The 21,112-nt window shown below is 44.9% G+C and overlaps 1 protein-coding gene across 4 annotated transcripts in view; it reads left to right on the forward strand.

Annotated features, from left to right (window-relative positions):
• The window catches only part of LOC135540238 (SLIT-ROBO Rho GTPase-activating protein 2-like), a 62,594-nt gene that overhangs the window by 11,300 nt on the left and 30,182 nt on the right, over positions 1 to 21,112 (forward strand). For all 4 annotated transcript variants that reach the window (XM_064966759.1, XM_064966761.1, XM_064966760.1 and 1 more), the window contains exons 3-6: positions 2,021 to 2,183; positions 7,058 to 7,120; positions 14,747 to 14,962; positions 17,294 to 17,422. In XM_064966759.1, the coding sequence (XP_064822831.1) occupies positions 2,021 to 2,183; positions 7,058 to 7,120; positions 14,747 to 14,962; positions 17,294 to 17,422 (571 nt within the window). The remainder of the gene's footprint in view (positions 1 to 2,020; positions 2,184 to 7,057; positions 7,121 to 14,746; positions 14,963 to 17,293; positions 17,423 to 21,112) is intronic.

Genomic DNA, 21,112 nt, shown 5'->3' on the forward strand with positions numbered 1-21,112 from the left:
TCTCTCTCATTCACTCCCCACCTCTCTCTCATTCACTCCCCACCTCTCTCATTCATTCCCCCTCTCTCACATTCACTCCCCACCTCTCTCTCATTCACTCCCCACCTCTCTCTCATTCACTCCCCCTCTCTCTCATTCACTCCCCACCTCTCTCTCATTCACTCCCCCTCTCTCTCATTCACTCCCCACCTCTCTCTCATTCACTCCCCCTCTCTCTCATTCACTCCCCCCTCTCTCTCATTCACTCCCCCTCTCTCTCATTCACCCCTCTCTCTCATTCACTCCCCCCCTCTCTCATTCACTCCCCCTCTCTTTCATTCACTTCCCCCTCTCTCTCATTCACCCCCACTCTCTTTCACTCTCCCCTCTCTCTCATTCACTCCCCCTCTCTCTCTAATTCACTCCGCCTCTCTCTCATTCACTTCCCCCTCTCTCTCATTCACCCCCACTCTCTTTCACTCCCCCTCTCTCTCATTCACCCCCTCTCTCTCTCTTTCACTCCCCACCTCTCTCTCATTCACTCCCCCTCTCTCTCATTCACTCCCCGCTCTCTCTCCTTCAATCCCTCCCTCTCTCTCATTCACTCCCCCCTCTCTCTCATTCACCCCACCTCTCTCTTTCACCCCCCCTCTCTCATTCACTCCCCCTCTCTCTTTCACCTCCCCTATCTCTTTTACACTCCCCCTCTCTCTCTTTCACTCCCCCCTCTCTCTACATCTGGGTCTCTAACAGCTCCACTGCATCTGCTGCAGCTCAGCTCTGGTGCCATGCTGGAATCTGACATATTTTCAGTTTTTGTGTGTGTGGTGACTCCGTGGAGACAGCTGCCCTGTGTGTTTCTGTGTATCTGTGGCACAGAGGCAACAACACTAAAGGAGCTGAATGTGGAGGAGAACTGGACCTCAGCTTGCTTCAGTCCCCTTCTCTCCTGCCCCCTCCATGTCTCTAATGCTGCAGGAATGTATGACACACTGGAGGAAGATTTTAACTAGAGGAAACATCCAGGCAGTCCAGCCAAGTACAACACATGGGTGTGTGTGGGTGAACATGTGATGTGTTAGGGTCAGAGGTGATGATGGTTCCGTCAGGGTAGAGGATGAAGGATGTCACATGGTACATCAATAGAGGAAACACACAAGGTTGTGTAACCAGGTAGGAAGACAGGCAGACAGACAGACAGACAGACAGACAGACAGGCAGGCAGACAGGCAGGCAGGCAGGCAGACAGACAGACAGACAGACAGACAGACAGACAGACAGACAGGCAGGCAGGCAGGCAGACAGACAGGCAGACAGGCAGGCAGGCAGGCAGACAGACAGACAGACAGACAGACAGACAGACAGACAGACAGACAGACAGGCAGGCAGGCAGGCAGGCAGGCAGGCAGACAACTTTACCGTGAAATTCTTACTTACAAGCCCTTAACCAACAATGCAGTTTTAGGAAAATAGAGTTAAGGAAATATTTACAGAGCGTTTTAGAGCATATTACTATATACCTGTGAATTAATTCATGAAATGGATAATGGATTAAACTGTTTACCCATTTAATAACCAGACCTTCATACAAACTTGCTGTGCTGAATTCTTGACGCACAATCAAACATGTTGCTATATGCTTCCAGCACGGCCACAAGCGAGTCACTCTTGGCATTTACCGCTATCGAGTGTACACGAGCTGTCAGTCATATTTCATTAAAGTGTCTCTCTCTCCCTCTTCATCTCTCTGGCTCGCTCTTGTTTCAAAATTTTACTGTTTGTTCCTTACTTCTAACTTTAGTTGTTTTGTTGAGAGTAGTGACTTTTGATGCATTATGCCCTGCTTAACAGGTGCTGAACACTGAGTACTGATGTAATAAAGTGTTTGTGGTGCACTAAATTCTTCTGTCTGTCTGTCTGTCTGTCTGTCTGTCTGTCTGTCTGTCTCTCTCTCTCTCTCTCTCTCTCTCTCTCTCTCTCTCTCTCTCTCTCTCTCTCTCTCCCTCTCTCTCTCTCTCTCTCTGTCTCCCTCCCTGTGTAGGAAGGAGCAGAGTGTACTGTCACCAGTTAACTGTTGGAACCTGTTGTTGAGTCAGGTGAAGAGGGAGAGCCGAGACCACGCTACCCTGTCTGACCTCTACCTCAATAACATCATACCGCGCTTCGCCCAGGTTAGCGAGGACTCCGGACGACTCTTCAAAAAGGTATCACACACGGAGCACACGTGCACATGCATGTCAAACACAAATGCATACCACAACACACACCACAGCCACACATAAGATAACACACCTGTGGTCTAGCGTGGCGTAACGGTCTAGGCCGCTGCCTCATGGGTTCGACCCACTGCTATGTCAGCACACTCTCTATCTCTGTCTCTCTCTGTCCCAAAAACAAACACCTCTGACAATTTACCCACCGTTATCTCCCTCCCTGGGAGATTCTCAATTGGTTTAGTTAACTCCCCTGTCCTCTCGTCCTTTTGCGCGACAGGTAGCTTAGCCGTTAGGGTGTTGGGTCAGTAACTAAACAGTCGCTAGTTTGAATTCCCCGAGCCGGCAAGGTGAAAACTCTGCCGATATGCCCGTGACCAAGGCACTGAACCCCAATTGCTCCAGGGTCGCTGTTGATAATGGCAGACCCTGGCTGTGACACCACTCTCCAAGGATGTCTCAGGGGGAGTAGGGATATGCAAAAACATTTCCAATTCACACCTACAGTACATATTAATACACACATGTACATTTGTGACGTAGGACAAGTATAAGCACCCAACAAATTAATATTTTTATTTTGAAAAAGGTCAAAGGTAATCGGGGAGAGGAAATGTGGAGACAAATGCGCTTGTAATGAAATGAGACTCTCCAGGCATATGACGAATCCACAAATCTATGTTTAAATTGGTCAAAATGTATTTTGTTAGTTGTGGCACACATTTAAATGACAAGTATCATAACGTTTTAAACGCGTGAATGCTTTTCTTCTCCGACAAAACAACAGCTGATTCAAAGAGGGGTGTGGCAGAAACTCTTCCGTGAAGGACTCAGGGAGGATACTAAGGTGGAGGGAAGAACACTCTTCCATTCTCCTACTATTGATTTACACTCTCAACCACTCCACCACTTATTGGCTTCGGGGTCACAGAGGAGAAAGGACAGAGGAGTCTAGGAGAGGACGGTATTTTTCCCAATTGAGAATCTCTCTCTCGCCCTCCCTGCCTCTCTGCCTCCCCCTCCCCATTAGCCCTGTATTTGGGATGTTGATATGACAGTTGAGGTCTCAAGGCCACTCTTAACCAAACATCCCTCCAAACTCTTCCCACCTTTCACCTCTCTGCCGATGTGTGTGAGGAAGTGTTTCTGAATGTCTCAGTACAGATAAACATATGGGATTACTCATCTCCAACATTTCTTCTGTAAGAGAGACAGCTAGTTCGGTCCCAAATAGCACCATGCCCCTATGTAGTGCACTACCTCAGACCAGGGCCTATCAAAAGTAGCACACTACATAGGGAATAGGGTGCCATTTGGAACACGCTCGGTAACTCCCGAGAGAAAGCGATGACTCAAGTAGGGATTCAATATTTCAGGAACTTTCCCCAAATCCCAGGTTTTCCAGAAATCCTGGCTGGAGAATTATTCACCTGCTGATTCCAGGGATCTTCCAACCGGGTTCTCCGGAAAATCTTGGTAATTTGGGAAAGATACCAGAATTTTGCAACCTTACTCAAGAGATTCCAGTTTATTCTGACCCTCTACTGTTAATTGTAACTGTTCTCTATGGTTGTATGATCTCTGTCACGGTCCGGGGTGTCTGTTCAGCATCTCTGTCACAGTCAGTGGGTTCAGCTCAGCATCTCTGTCACGGTCCGGGGTGTCGGTTCAGCATCTCTGTCACGGTCCGGGGTGTCGGTTCAGCATCTCTGTCACGTCAGGGGGGTCGGTTCAGCATCTCTGTCATGGTCCGGGGTGTCTGTTCAGCATCTCTGTCACGGTCCGGGGTGTCTGTTCAGCATCTCTGTCACAGTCAGGGGTGTTGGTTCAGCATCTCTGTCACGGTCCGGGGTGTCTGTTCAGCATCTCTGTCACAGTCAGGGGTGTTGGTTCAGCATCTCTGTCACGGTCAGGGGTGTTGGTTCAGCATCTCTGTCACGGTCCGGGGTGTTGGTTCAGCATCTCTGTCATGGTCAGGGGTGTCTGTTCAGCATCTCTGTCATGGTCAGGGTTGTCTGTTCAGCATCTCTGTCATGGTCAGGGGTGTTGGTTCAGCATCTCTGTCACGGTCCGGGGTGTTGGTTCAGCATCTCTGTCATGGTCAGGGCTGTCTGTTCAGCATCTCTGTCATGGTCAGGGCTGTCTGTTCAGCATCTCTGTCATGGTCAGGGGTGTCTGTTCAGCATCTCTGTCACGGTCCGGGGTGTCTGTTCAGCATCTCTGTCACGGTCCGGGGTGTCGGTTCAGCATCTCTGTCACGTCAGGGGTGTTGGTTCAGCATCTCTGTCACGGTCCGGGGTGTTGGTTCAGCATCTCTGTCACGGTCCGGGGTGTTGGTTCAGCATCTCTGTCACGGTCCGGGGTGTCTGTTCAGCATCTCTGTCACAGTCAGGGGTGTTGGTTCAGCATCTCTGTCACGGTCCGGGGTGTTGGTTCAGCATCTCTGTCACGGTCCGGGGTGTCTGTTCAGCATCTCTGTCACAGTCAGGGGTGTTGGTTCAGCATCTCTGTCACGGTCAGGGGTGTTGGTTCAGCATCTCTGTCACGGTCCGGGGTGTTGGTTCAGCATCTCTGTCATGGTCAGGGCTGTCTGTTCAGCATCTCTGTCATGGTCAGGGCTGTCTGTTCAGCATCTCTGTCATGGTCAGGGGTGTCTGTTCAGCATCTCTGTCACGGTCAGGGGTGTCGGTTCAGCATCTCTGTCATGGTCAGGGGTGTCTGTTCAGCATCTCTGTCACGGTCAGGGGTGTCGGTTCAGCATCTCTGGGTCTGACTGAGAGGACAGGAGTGAGTCAATCTGGACCGTTATCAATCTGATGATAGCTTCTGTTTGAACTCCACACACACACAGAATGGTGTGTTCATCAGCAAAACTACAATGGCTAATTAACTAGATAATTAGTTAAATTAAAACATTTCCAGTCAGTGCCATGAGCCAGAGGCTACAAGTGTAAAGCACTCATACACACACTCATACTTGCACACACACGAGCCGCACACACACACGAGCACAAACACACACACACAGTCACATGCACACACACAGTGGGGCTGTGGTAAGTAGTGCAGAATGATGTGATGTGCTGCTCAGTGTGTGTGATGTTGTCAGAGGAGGCTGCACATCTGTGTTCCATTCAGAGAGAGAGAATATTTTGTGCACTAATGAGCGAGAATGTTCCTAGCGGTCCAAATGGACCTGAGATGAGGTGTGAAACAGCTGTACACAGACTGACAGGAAACTTCTATTATATATTCCTCTGTCCATAGCTCTTTTCACGTTAGGCTTAGGTTTATTTCAACATCTTGGTACATATGATGGGGTGCAAAGAACTGAACTAAATAGTGTGTGATAATGCAATTGATTTGACATACAGGTGAGTGAACAGTTTGACATGCAGGTGTGTGAACAGGTGATCAGAATTCAGGTGATTGGGATCTGGAAAGTGAGCTGCGTTCAGGGGATCTACGTGTTTGAGAGTGTGAGCTGGAAAGTGAGCTGGAAGGTGAGCAGCGTTCAGGGGATCTACGTGTTTGAGAGTGTGAGCTGGAAAGTGAGCTGGAAGGTGAGCAGCGTTCAGGGGATCTACGTGTTTGAGAGTGTGAGCTGGAAAGTGAGCTGGAAAGTGAGCAGCGTTCAGGGGATCTACGTGTTTGAGAGTGTGAGCTGGAAAGTGAGCTGGAAGGTGAGCAGCGTTCAGGGGATCTACGTGTTTGAGAGTGTGAGCTGGAAAGTGAGCTGGAAAGTGAGCAGCGTTCAGGGGATCTACGTGTTTGAGAGTGTGAACTGGAAAGTGAGCAGCGTTCAGGGGATCTACGTGTTTGAGAGTGTGAGCTGGAAAGTGAGCTGGAAAGTGAGCAGCATTCAGGGGATCTACGTGTTTGAGAGTGTGAGCTGGAAAGTGAGCTGGAAGGTGAGCAGCGTTCAGGGGATCTACGTGTTTGAGAGTGTGAGCTGGAAAGTGAGCTGGAAAGTGAGCAGCGTTCAGGGGATCTACGTGTTTGAGAGTGTGAGCTGGAAAGTGAGCTGGAAAGTGAGCAGCGTTCAGGGGATCTACGTGTTTGAGAGTGCGAGCTGGAAGCAGACGTTACACTTACACGTACAAGTTAACCTAACCGGTACCCCCACACTGTAAAGGCTTTCTTCTACCTCCTTCTCTGACGAAGAGGTGGAATAAGGATCGGACCAAAATGCAACGTGGTTCGTTCGATACATCTTTAATTATGACGAAACACGAACAATACAAAACAACAAACGTCGAAAACCGAAACAGCCCTGACTGGTGCAACAAACACAGAGACAGGAACAATCACCCATAAACACACAGTGAAACCCAGGCTACCTAAATATGGTTCCCAATCAGAGACAATGACTAACACCTGCCTCTGATTGAGAACCATATCAGGCCAGACATAGAAATAGACAAACAAGACATCCAACATAGAATGCCCACTCAGATCACACCCTGACCAACCAAAGCATAGAAACATACAAATAACCTATGGTCAGGGTGTGACACACACATTGACTCAGTACCGGTACCCCCTATATATAGCCCCGTTATTGTTATTTTATTGTGTTACTTTTTATTTTATTTTTGACTAAAATTTATTTAGTAAACATTTTCTTAACTCTATAAAGTTGAACTGCGTTGTTGGTTACGGGCTTGTATGTAAGAACTTCACGATAAGGTCTATCGCTGTTGTATTTGGCGCATGTGACAAATACAATTTGATTTGATGGATGGATTGAAAAATGGATGACAGTGAGGTGCTGGTTGGAGTTCAGGTGGATTTACCTTGTTAACGATGAGGTTATGTCTGTTATTACAGAGGATGGACATTTTTTTCTATGTCTGTCTCTGCAGAGTAAGGAGGTTGGTGTCCAGCTTCAGGAGGATCTGATGAAGGTTCTGAACGAGCTCTACGCGGTAAGACTGACTCGTCACACACACACTCACTCTTCACCACAATGAGACTGCTGTTGTATGTGTAGGCCAGTCAACATAGCCGTTTGATAGTCACCATGTGTTTTTTTTATTTGTTTTTATTATTTTATTTTTGCATTTTTCAATTAAGAACATTCAAAACAAAAGTGAAAAGATATTAGACAACGATAGGACAAAGCGACAGTAACAGACAAACGTAACAAAAATAAATTATAATTATAATTATATAAACAAACATACAATAAGAAAAATAATAAAAATTAAAAATAACAAAATAACGAGACATTGGATCACCTGCTGTAGGCTACATATTATACATTACGTGTGAAACATTATGTGAGGATTATATATAGATTCAATCAATGAGATGTGGGGGGAGATTCTCCATATAGTCAATAAAAGGTTGCCAAATTCTGTAAAATGTCTTTAACTTATTCCTCAAGCAGTAAGTGATTTTCTCCAAAGAGATACAACTATTAACTTCCGAAAGCCACATTGCGACTGGCAGGGAGGAATCCAATTTCCATTTCAAGGCAATACATTTCTTGGCAATCGCTAGCAATATTTCTGTTAGCTTTATAGTATGGCTTTGCCTAAGATTGGTGTTAGTAAAGTTACCCAGTAGACAGACCTCCGGGTCTAAAGGGAATGCAACCCCGTGAATTGAGGATATGGTATCGCATACCCCCTGCCAGAAACCGTGTAGTTTTGAACACTGCCAAGTGGAATGGAGGACTGTTCCTTCATCTGAGCCACATCTAAAACATAGGGAGGAGATCTCTGGGTTGAACTTGTGCAGTCTAGATGGGGTGATATAGAGCTGATGGAAGAAATTAAACTGGATCAGTCTGTATCTGGAGTTCAATGTGGATGTAACCCCATCCCTGCATAGGTCACTCCATAGATCCTCATCAAGATCAATACTCAGATCTTTCTCCCATCTAAGTCGGGGTTTATCTAGCCCAGGCAGTGTTAGTCCTGACATAAGAGCATTGTAAACACGGGAAATGGTCTTGAACATTGGTTGGTCTGCGTGGCAGAGTTGTTCAATAGGTGACATCTTAGGTAGGTTCCATTGTCCCTTGAGAGTCACCCTAATAAAGTTTCGTAGTTGTAGGTAGCTAAAGAAGTCCCTGTTAGGCAAGTGGTATTTCTGTTTCAGCTGATCAAAAGACATAAGAACTCCCTCCTCGTAACAATGTTCCAGAAGAGTGATCCCCTTATCATACCATGGTCTAAAGTTACCATTCTGGAAAAACATAGGGATCAATCTATTGTTCCATAAAGGGGTTTTAGGGGAAAGGAATCCCCTCGTCCGAACAGCTCATGCAGTTTGCACCATGCCAGGACAGAATGTATGATTAAAGGGTTGTCTGTGATGGTTTTTATAGATTTTCTGTCCCATTTGTAAAACAAATCTGCCCCAGTGTCATCATTTACCTCAAGCTTTTCAATGTTCAACCATGAGGGAGAGGGACCCTTGTCAAACCTCTGAGCCAGAAACCTAGACTGTGCAGCCCAGTAGTACATTCTAAAATTGGGGAGGTTTAAGCCCCCTTGACTGTAATCAAGGGTCAGTTTATCCAGGCCAACCCTAGGGGTTTTGCCGTGCCAGATAAACCGTCTTGTCAGCTTGTCGAGAGAGGAAAAAAATGTTGCGGGACCAGGGATAGGGAGAGATTGAAACAGATATAGAAACCTGGGCAGGACATTCATTTTAATTGACCATAGGACCATTGGTAGAGTGAGAGGTAAGTCCATCCATTTACAAAGGTCAACCTCCACCTTTTGCAACAAACTGGTCAGATTGAGTTTATAGAGGTTGTTCAGATTACCATCCACCATTATGCCCAAATATGTGAAGCCCATAGGCGACCATCTGAAAGGAAACTTGTGCTTGATGGTATGATGGTCAAAGACAGACAACGGTAAGATTTAGCTTTTGTCAAGATTGACCTTATATCCAGAGAAAGAACTATAACACTGTAGTAGGATCTGCAAGTGAGAGAGGGAGTGTTCTGAGTTTGTTAGAAATAAGACAAGGTCGTCCGCAAAGAGTGATAATTTATGGGTATGGGGGCCCACCTCAAAGCCATGTATGTCAGGGCACGTTCTAATAGCCTCAGCCAACGGTTCGATGGCGAGGGCAAAGAGGTGGGGGCTAATTGGGCAACCTTGTCTGTTCCCCCTATAAAGAGGGAAAGAGGAGGAAGTAATCCCATTGGTAGCAATCCTAGCTTTAGGAGATTTGTAGAGTGACTTTATCAAATTTACAAACACGGTACCTAAACCGAACTTTTCCAAGACGCGAAAGAGGTATGGCCATTCAACCCTATCAAAGGCATTTTCAGCGTCGAGGGAGACTGCGACACTAGGTATTTTGTTTTTCTTAGCAAGGTGAATTATATCAAAGAACCTTCTGAGATTGTTGGAGGACAATCTATTAATTATGAAGCCAGTCTGATCCGGGTTGACCAACAGGGGAAGACATGACTCCAGTCTCTTAGATAGCATCTTGGTGACCAGTTTACAATCTGTGTTAAGGAGAGAGATTGGTCTATAGGAGGTGCACTTCAGCGGGTTTTTCCCTTTCTTGTGGATTACAGTAATCACTGCTTGAGAGGAGGACTCTGGAAAGCAGTTGTCTTCTCTGGCTTTTTTAAGTACCTCCATAAGGTAGGGGACCAACAGCTCCCTAAATTCTTTATAGAACTCTGGAGGGAAGCCATCCTCCCGAGGAGATTTATTAGAAGGTAGGGATTTAATGGCCTCCAACAATTCAGGAACTGAGAAGTGTTCACTCAGGCGCTCGCTGTCTTCCCCTGACAGGCATGAGAGGTTGAGAGAGGAGAGAAAGGAGTCGATCTCTGATAGATCATCGCTTGATTGGGAAGTGTAGAGGTCTTCATAGTATTTCTTAAAAGTATTATTAATTTCAGTAGGGTCGAAGGATATCTCTTTAGTAAGAGTTTCTATGGCATTAATTGTCCTCTTACTTTCCTCTGCTTTCAGTTGCCATGCCAATACTTTGTGAGCTTTCTCTCCAAGCTCATAATAGCGCTGTTTTGATTTAGTGATGGCCCTCTCAGCTTGATATGTGTTCAGAATATTATATTTAAGTTTTTTATTTACCAAAAGCCTGTATAGATCTTTAGTCGGGCCTCTTTGGTAGGTTTTCTCTAGCTCGGAGATTTCAGATTCAAGGGCAATCAGTTCCGCACCATGTTTTTTCTTCAGCCCTTTAGTATAGGAAATAACCTGTCCCCTCAGATAGGCCTTCAATGTGTCCCAAAGAATGAAGCTCTCAGGAGCAGAGGGTTTGTTTGTCAAAGTAAAAATATTGATCTGCTCTTTGATGAATGCACAAAATTCAGGTTGCTTTAGAAGTGTAGGATTTAGTCTCCATCTATATGCTCCATTTACCTTGGTAGGAATGGAGATTGATAATACCAGAGGAGAATGGTCACTAAGCAATCTGGGGAGATACTCGATATCTCACACTCTATGAAACAGTTGTGTCGAAAGTAAAAAGTTATCTATGCGTGTGTGGGTGTGAATAAAAAGAGTAGTCCCTATCCTGTGGGTGCAACTGTCTCCAGATGTCTAGTAAATTGAGATCTTTCATGAATGACATGGTGAGCTTGCCGGCTTTGGTAAGAAGTGAGGGTTTATCAGAAGACCTATCAAGAACTGTATCTAAGCAAAAATTAAAATCTCCTCCACCCTGGTGAGCTTGCCGGCTTTGGTAAGAAGTGAGGGTTTATCAGAAGACCTATCAAGAACTGTATCTAAGCAAAAATTAAAATCTCCTCCAACCAGTAGCCATCCTGGTGGTGCTTGAGCGACCTGAAGGAAGACATTCTGAATAAACATATGGTCATCGAAGTTAGGAGCATAACTATTCAATAGGGTCCAAGACTCTGAAAACATATGCCCCTGCACCAAAACAAACCTGCCAGAGTGATCAGAGATGGTGTTGTTGACGCAGAAGGGGTGTGTCTACTTATCAAAATTGCAGTTCCTCTTGCTTTGGAGTTAAAAGAGGATGCAAAAACTTGTCCTACCCATTCCCTCTTCAATTTCTTGTGTTCACTGGCTGTAAGATGTGTTTCTTGTAAAAACACAATGTCAGCCTTTAATTTCTTAAGGTATGTATAGACTCTTTTCCTTTTAATCGGGCTGTTAAGACCTTTTACGTTGAATGTGACATATTTTAGTGGGTTAAGCATAGGTTGGGTTTCAAATGTGTAACTGAATAGAAATCTATCATATGCAGATAATTAGGAAATGTTTCAACTTTGGTTTGAGCACAAAAGTGACCTGTGTGTCTCTTTAGGAAGGAAACAATAAACATAGAAAAAAGGAAGAAAAAAATAATAAAAATCCCACCCACCCCGATTGTCAGACTAGAACAACAATCCCAACAATCAAACATGAATACACTTGTAGAGATACGTTGCTGCTCGCTTTCCATCTTGCTCTTACTAGCTAAACCTTGGCGTAAACTAAAACCTGCGAGCTCTCTAAATTGAAAACAAACGTTGTGAATAGATATTTATGGCTGAATATTTACTGCCCACGGTAAGGGATGCTTGAGTCTCTTTACGAAAGATTAACATAAATGAGGGGGAAAGCAGTGGGCCTAAACCCACTTATTGCGTCGCCCAGTAGATATGGACTAAACCAAAATATACTCTCCTGTAAATGTAATAGAACTCACCCCGGGAAGATACGGTTAGTTGAAAATGTACAAATCAATTAAAGTGACCGGTAGATACCAGCAGTTCAATCCGGATAAGAGAAAACAAACAAACTGCGTTTTATCCCCCAGAGAGACCGTCCTGGCTCAGACGTTGCTCAGTTCTTTGAGAAAAGTGTGCACTTCTCCCGGTGTGTTGAAGAGATGGCTTCGGCCTTTGTACTGAACTTTCATCCGCGCAAGGTGGATGAGGTAGCCGGTGATGTTCTTCTCCTTCAGTGCTTTGGCGGCAGGTCTGAACTGCTTGCGGCGTCTGGCGAGATCCGCGCTCATATCTGGGAAAAGGCTGACCCTCTTTCCATCGATGGTGATGTCCCCTTTGGCTCTTGCGAGTTGCAGTATCTTCTCTCTGTCTTGGAAACGGAGGAACCTGATCAGGACGGCTCGTGGGGGCTCATCGGGCCGGGGTTTCGGAGCTGATGTTCTGTGAGCGCGTTCGATTTCCAGCGGTTTGGTGAAGTTGATTATGCCTAGGACCTCCGGGATCCATTGAGTGAAGAAACGGACCGGGTCACGGCCCTCGCTGTCCTCTTTCAATCCCACCACACGGATATTACTACGTCTACTCTGGTTTTCCATCTGATCTACTTTGTTTTTAAGGTAGGCATTGTCCTTTTGCAGTTGTGTCAAGACCTGGTCATGTCTAGCGATGGTATCTTCAACTGTGCTAATGCGCAACTCTGCCTCAGTCGTTCTCAAAAGGAGATCATTCATGGAGGATTTCAGGTCGTCAATGGAGGAATGGAGTTCAGCCGATTTCTTATCGATTTTCAGAGAAAGACCTCTGTTACCATCCTGAATTTCCCGGAGGAGAGTAGCCAGCATGTCGGCAGGCTCGCAAGAGGCTGCTGAGAGCAACAGTCTGGAACTGTCGTCTTGAGTTATGAGGGCTAATGCTAATCTTGCTAGCTGTAGCGTTATCGTTAACTTGGGAATCAACAACGTTTTGGTCATCCTTCTTGCCTCTCGGTCGGAGGTCCATGGCTCTTTGGGAAGGTAAGTACTTGACAATTTATCAGCCGATGTTAGAATATTGTTTCAACGTTGTTATTTAGGTAAAAATAGAATAACTTTGAAGAGCTCGGTTTGTCAACGTCTGCTCAGCTCCGCGGCATCACGTGCTCCGTCACCATGTGTTTTAACTGTGTTTGTGGAGGAGGACATATTCCCAGGGAGATTCCCTGCTGGGAGGGAGGTTGTTCTCTGTTTAGGGGCAGCAGAGGAACCACATAACTATGTCAAGACCAGTAGCAGCAGACTAATAGTGTAATTACACAGTGAGACACTCCACTAGACAGAAATAGACCGAACCACACACAGTATGGAGAGAGGACTGGGCTCAATGCCTGCATCAGTACTCCACAGAGTCTGACAGACAGAATGTGTTCGGTGCTGTGCAATTAATCATATCTATACATCACCTCAACTCCTGAACACCTCAGCTTTAAAGTGGCAATTGAAACAATAAGAAAAACCAAGCGGCTCCCGCCTCTGGTTCAGTTAAAAGCTGAAGGACCGGAGAAATGTAACAACTCTCAGATTAATGGATAGAGCTATGGATGCAACAACTGACTATCAATGATATCAACCTATAGCTTTAACCATGTTTCAAGACCATATGGTGTTTGTTTACATTTACTTTATTGACCAACATTGTAGTAAAACAATCTTATATTTTGGGTTCTGGTGGGGTGCGACTAAGCTCATGAGGCTTTTATAAGTTACATTCTTCAAGAATCAATGGGTACATGTCATTAATTTATAAGTTATATTCTTCAAGAATCAATGGGTACATGTCATTAATTTATAAGTTACATTCTTCATGAATCAATGGGTACATATCATTAATTTATAAGTTACATTCTTCAAGAATCAATGGGTACATGTCATTAATTTATAAGTTATATTCTTCAAGAATCAATGGGTACATGTCATTCATTTATAAGTTATATTCTTCAAGAATCAATGGGTACATGTCATTAATTTATAAGTTATATTCTTCAAGAATCAATGGGTACATATCATTAATTTATAAGTTACATTCTTCAAGAATCAATGGGTACATGTCATTAATTTCTAAGCTATATTCTTCAAGAATCAATGGGTACATATCATTAATTTACAAGTCCAAAAATTAATGGAGCAACTGCAGATTGCCCCTTTAAGTGATCCTTTTTCAAGAGATTAGTGAATCTGAATCTGAGCCTTGCTTAGCTCTGGCCACACACACACACACACACACACACACACACACACACACACCCTTGTGAAGCAGCAGTCTGATAGTTAAAGAGGGAAACGCATGGGGTCGTCTGCCCATGTTTCCCCTTTAAGTGGTCAGTGTTAGTGCTGACACACGTGTGTGGCATTCCCTGGCAGAGTTGTGTGTGTGAGAGAGACACAGAGACAAAGTGAAGAAAAGTGTGTGTGTTTATGTATGCACTTCAGGGTTTCCCTTAGGAAAATGTGGCGCCGGACATCGATATTTCCATCGATTGGTATTTCCATCAATGAATAGACGAATAAGCATTATTTCGATATGTGATTTTTTCTTCTTCTCCAGGCCAGCGGCAATTTTATTAATCGTCTTTTTAAAATGATCGGCCAAAAGACGGCTATTACCGGCTAACAGAAACTCTGATGCGCATGCATGTGTGTGTGGAATTCCCTGTCAGCCAGTGGTATGCCAGCGCACCAGGCCTCTCATTCCTAACAATCCACTGTCCAGCGGTGTGACATTGTATGACACACACCCTTGAGAAGCACAGCTGGACAGTGTATGACACACAACCCTCTCTCTCTTGCTCTCTCTCTCTCTCTCTCACTGCTCCTCCTGTCCCCCTGTGTAGGTGATGAAGACATACCACATGTACAACACAGACAGTATCAACTCTGAGAACAAACTGAAGGATGCAGAGAAACAGGAGGAGAAGCAGATGGGGCGCTCTGGTCGCCAGGACGACAGACAGACTCCCAGGTCACCTGACACACTGGCCAGCATCAAGACGGAGGAGAAAAATGTCCGACGCTCCTCAGTCAAGAAGATAGAGAAGATGAAGGAGAAGGTAGAGCGTGTGTGTGTGTGTGTGTGTGTGTGTGTGTGTGTGTGTGTGTGTGTGTGTGTGTGTGTGTGTGTGTGTGTGTGTGTGTGTGTGTGTGTGTGTGTGTGTGTGTGTGTGTGTGTGTGTGTGTGTGTGTGTGTGTGTGTGTACAGGGACAAGAATATGAGAGCAGCCCTGTCTTGAGGAATGAGACCCTGAGACCTCTACTGACAGGTTGGCTGATGATGCAGGTCACACAGCACAGTCCATTATAGTGTGTGTGCATATACAGTTGAAGTCAGATGTTTACATACACCTTAGCCAACTACATATAAACTCAGTTATTCACAATTCCTGACATTTAATCCGAGAAAAATTCCCTGTTTTAAGTCAGTTAGGATCACCACTTTATTTTAAGAATGTGAAATGTTAGAATAATTGTAGAGAGATTGATTTATTTCAGCTTTTATTTCTTTCATCACATTCCCAGTGGGTCAGAAGTTTACATACACTCAATTAGTATTTGGTAGCATTGTCTTCAAATAGGGTCAAACGTTTCAGGTAGCCTTCCACAAGCTTCCCACAATAAGTTGGGTGAATTTTGTCCCATTCCTCCTGACAGAGCTGGTGTAACTGAGTCAGGTTTGTAGGCCTCCTTGCTCGCACATGCTTTTTCAGTTCTGCAAAAAAAATTCTATAGGATTGAGGTCAGGGCTTTGTGATGGCCACTCCAATACCTTGACTTTGTTGTCCTTAAGCCATTTTTCCACAACTTTGGAAGTATGCTTGGCGTCGTTGTCCATTTGGAAGACCCATTTGCGACCAAGCTTTAACTTCCTGACTGATGTCTTGAGATGTTGCTTCAATATATCCTCATAATTTTCCTACCTCATGGTGCCATCTATTTCATGAAGTGCACCAGTCCCTCCTGCAGCAAAGCACCCACACAACATGATGCTGCCACCCCGTGCTCCACGGTTGGGATGGTGTTCTTCAGCTTGCAAGCATCCCCCTTTTTCCTCCAAACATGACGATGGTCATTATGGCCAAACAGTTTCATCAGACCAGCGGACATTTCTCCAAAAAGTACAATCTTTGTCCCCTTTTGCAGTTGCAATCCGTAGTCTGGCTTTTCTATGGTGGTTTTGGAGCAGTGGCTTCTTCCTTGCTGAGCAGCCTTTCAGGTTATGTCGATATAGGACTCTTTTTACTGTGGATATAGATACTTTTATACCTGTTTCCTCCAGCATCTCCACAAAGTCCTTTGCTGTTGTTCTAGGATTGATTTGCACTTTTCGCACCAAAGTACGTTCATCTCATCTCTTCCTTCCTGAGCAGTATGACGGCTGCGTGGTCCCATGGTGTTTATACTTGCGTACTATTGTTTGTACAGATGAACGTGGTACCTTCAGGCGTTTGAAAATTGCTCTCAAGGATGAACCCGACCTGTGGAGGTTTACAAATTCTTTTCTGAGGTCTTGGCTGATTTCTTTTGATTTTCCCATGCTATCAAGCAAAGTGGCACTGAGTTTGAAGGTGGACCTTGAAATACATCCACAGGTACACCTCCAATTGACTCAAAGTATGTCAATTAGCCTATCAGAAGCTTCTAAAGCCATGACATCTTGTTCTGGAATTTTCCAAGCTGTTTAAAGACACAGTCAACTTAGTGTATGTAAACTTCTGACCCACTGGAATTGGGATACAGTGAAATAATCTTTCTATAAACAATTGTTGGAAAAATTACTTGTGTCATGCACAAAGTAGATGTCCTAACCGACTTACCAAAACTATAGTTTGTTAACAAGGAATTTGTGGAGTGTTTGAAAAACGAGTTTTCATGACTCTAACATAAGAGTATGTTAACTTCTGACTTCAACTGTACCTGCATGTGTGTTGTTCATGAATGATGTATGAGTTTGTAACTGGCTTAAACCTCTAGCCATGTTCTACTACAGTGGGGGCTCTGTCAGAGAGACAAGACCCTACCACTGGCCTTACTATTATCTACCAGTATAGATTTTGTTCTCTCTCTCAATCCTGTTATCTCTCTTTCTCACTCTCACTCCCTCTCTCTTCCTCTCTCTCTTTCTCCCTCTATCTCGTCTTTTTCTCCCTCTCTCTCCTCTCACTCTCACTCCCCCTCTCTCTCTTCCTCTCTCTCTTTCTCCCTCTCCTCTCACTCCCTCTCCTATCTCCTATCTTTCTCCCTCTCTCCTCTCACTCCCTCTCTCTATCTCCTCTCTATATCCTCTCTTTTTACCTCTCTTGTTCTCTCTCTCTGTCTCTCTCGTTCTCCCCCTCTCTATCTTGCTCTCTTTCACCCCCCCCCCTCTCTCTCTGTGTCCCTCTCAGAGGCAGGCTAAGTACACAGAGAACAAGCTGAAAGCAATCAAGGCAAGGAATGAATACCTGCTGGCTCTGGAGGCTACGAACAGCTGTGTCTTCAAATACTACATCCACGACTTGTCTGATATCATCGACGTGAGTACACATATACACACAACCTGTTGGTATGGTAATAATAGATACATACTCCAGCAGTCTTTCTGGGAGCCAGAGAACAACTGATTATGTAGTCCAGCATCCATCTCAGCCCACCACCTCTCCCTGCAGCACGTAGACCCGTCAGTCAGCCTTAACTCAACTTAACAAGACCTACTGCAAGCAGAGCAGGGCTCTCCCCTCATCCCCATCATCCCTACTCCCCCTCATCCCTTCTTTCACACTGACAGGACTCTCCCTCTCAACACCCTCCTGCCTCATCCTCTTTCTCCCTCTCTCTCCTGACCCTTAACAGGGACCACTGACAGGACTTTCCCTCTCTATACCCTCCTCCCTCATCGTTCTCTTCCTCCCTCTCTCTCCTGACCCTTAACAAGGACCACTGACAGGACTCTCCCTCTCTATACCCTCCTCCCTCATCGTTCTCTTCCTCCCTCTCTCTCCTGACCCTTAACAAGGACCACTGACAGGACTCTCCCTCTCTACACCCTCCTACCTCATCCTTCTCTTCCTCCCTCTCTCTCCTGACCCTTAACAAGGACCACTGACAGGACTCTCCCTCGTCTTCTGTTTCCTCCTCCTCTCCCCTCTGGTCTCATTACTGTAGTCTGCCCTTTACTATAGACTGAGAGACTGTGGGTTAGCCTTTGGCTATATGAACAGGAATGATGATGATTGATGAAGTACTTCTAATGCTCCTTCACTCATTCTGTCTGAAGGGTTAGCATGTAGCATACCTTCTCTCATTCTGTCTGAAGGGTTAGCATGTAGCATACCTTCTCTCATTCTGTCTGAAGGGTTAGCATGTAGCATACCTTCACACATTCTGTCTGAAGGGTTAGCGTGTAGCATACCTCTCATTCTGTCTGAAGGGTTAGCATGAAGCATATCTTCACAAATTCTGTCTGAAGGGTTAGCATGTAGCATACCTTCTCTCATTCTGTCTGAAGGGTTAGCATGTAGCATACCTTCACTAAATTCTGTCTGAAGGGATAGCATGTAGCATACCTTCACTCTCATGAATGATGGTGTAGCATGCACTGTAGCATGTACTGTAGTATGTACTGTAGTATGTACTGTATCATGTACTGTAGTATGTACTGTAGTATGTACTAGAGGTTGACCGATTATGATTTTTCAATGCCGATACCGATTATTGGAGAACCAAAAAAGCCGATACCGATTAATCGGACAATTTTTATTTATTTATTTGTAATAATGACAATTACAACAATACTGAATGAACACTTATTTTAACTTAATATAATACATCAATAAAATCAATTTAGCCTCAAGTAAATAATGAAACATGTTCAATTTGGTTTAAATAATGCAAAAACAAAGTGTTGGAAAAGAAACTAAAAGTGCAATATGTGCTATGTAAGAAAGCTAACGTTTAAGTTCCTAGCTCAGAACATGAGAACATATGAAAGCTGGTGGTTCCTTATAACATGAGTCTTCAATATTCTCAGGTAAGAAGTTTTAGGTTGTAGTTATTATAGGAATTATAGGACTATTTCTCTCTATACCAGTTGTATTTCATTAACCTTTGACTATTGGATGTTCTTATAGGCACTTTAGTATTGCCAGTGTAACAGTATGGTTTCCGTCCCACTCCACTCGAACCAGGAACACAACGACAACAGCCACCCTCGAAGCAGCGTTACCCATGCAGAGCAAGGGGAACAACCACTCCAAGGCTCAGAGCGAGTGACGTTTGAAATGCTATTAGCGTGCACTAACTAGCTAGCCATTTCACTTCGGTTACACCAGCCTCATCTCGGGAGTTGATAGGTTTGAAGTCATAAACAGCGTAATGCTTGAAGCACAACGAAGAGCTGCTGGCAAAACGCAAAGAAAGTGCTGTTTGAATGAATGTTTACGCGCCTGCTTCTGCCTACCACCGCTCCGTCAGATACTTAGATACTTGTATGCTTGTATGCTCAGTCAGATTATATGCAACGCAGGACACGCTAGATAATATCTAGCAATATCATCAACCATGTGTAGTTAACTAGTGATTATGATTGATTGTTTTTTATAAGATAAGTTTAATGGTAGTGTAACTGATGTGAAATGGCTAGCTAGTTAGCGGTGGTGCGCGCAAATAGCGTTTCAATCGGTGACGTCACTCGCTTTGAGACCTTGAAGTAGTGGTTCCCCTTGCTCTGCAAGGGCCGCAGCTTTTGTGGAGCGATGGGTAACGATGCTTCGTGGGTGTCAGTTGTTAATGTGTGCAGAGGGTCCCTGGTTCGCACCCGGGTATGGGCGAGGGGACGGTCTAAAGGTACCGAAATTTCTGGACTATAAGCCGCTACTTTATTCCCACGCTTTGAACCTCGCGGTTTATACAATGACGCGGCTAATTTATGGATTTTTCCCGCTTTCACAAGATTCACTGAGTCCGTGCAAAAAAGACAACAAAAGCTTTCAGAGGGAAGAAATGCAGATGGCCCACAGTATTTGCAGCCACTCGACACCAGTGTAATTCGTGCATTTAAGGTGGCGCTCCGTGTTCAGTGGGAGGCTTGGATGACAAGTGGGGAGAAATCCTTCACTAAAACGGGACGCATGCAAAGAGCAACTTATGGTCAAGTCTGCCAGTGGGTCCTGACAACGTGGAGCATTGTCAAAAAATCCACTATCATCAACGGGTTTCGAAAGGCTGGACTGCTGCGTGTTGAAGGGGCAGCATGAGCTCAGCGGGGAACTTTCCTCCAGATGAAAGTGACGAGAGCGACAATGAAAACGATCCAACAAGAACAGAAGCAATTCTGAGGCTATTCAACTCCGACACCGAAGGAGATGACTTCAGTGGTTTCAGTGCACAGGAGGAGGAAGATAGTGACCAATGACTTTCTTGGTCGGCTGCTATTTTTTATATTTTTGTTACAAGCCGTGTTTCGTTAAAGCCTATTTATTTTTGTTACAAGCCGTGTTTCGTTAAAGCCTGTTTATTTTTGTTACAAGCCGTGTTTCGTTTAAAGGCTGTGTAAAGTTAATTTGTTTCAATGTCCGGTAGGCACCTGTGGCTTATAGACATGTGCGGCTTATTTATGTACAAAATACATATTTTTTAATAATTCACTGGGTGCGGTTTATATTCAGGTGCGCATAATAGTCCAGAAATTACGGTATACTGTTACATTGGTGCCGTGACCCGGATCACTGGTTGCTGCGGAAAAGGGGGGTGAGTGTAACCGATGTGAAATGGCTAGCTAGTTAGCGGTGGTGCGCGCTAATAGCGTTTTGATCTGTGACTTCACTTGCTCTGAGACCTTGAAGTAGTGGTTCCCCTTGCTCTGCAAGGGCCGTGGGTTTTGTGGAGCGATGGGTAACGATGCTTCGTGGGTGACTGTTGTCTGTGTGCAGAGGGTCCCTGGTTCGAGCCCGGGTAGGGGCGAGGGGACTGACTAAAGTTACAGTATACTGTTACATTGATGCTGGTGACCATGATTACTGATGTAAGATTGGATCCCCCGAGCTGACAATGTGAAAATCTATCTCGGTGTCCAAAAATACAGATTTCCAATTGTTATGAAAACTTGAAATCGGCCCTAATTCATCTGCCATTCCGATTAATCGGTCGACCTCTAGTATGTACTGTAGCAATTACTGTAGTACGTTTGAATGGACGTCCATGGGAATATCTCATTGCCTAAGACGTAT

Source organism: Oncorhynchus masou, chromosome 5, assembly GCF_036934945.1.
Source record: "Oncorhynchus masou masou isolate Uvic2021 chromosome 5, UVic_Omas_1.1, whole genome shotgun sequence".
Classification (NCBI taxonomy): domain Eukaryota; kingdom Metazoa; phylum Chordata; class Actinopteri; order Salmoniformes; family Salmonidae; genus Oncorhynchus; species Oncorhynchus masou.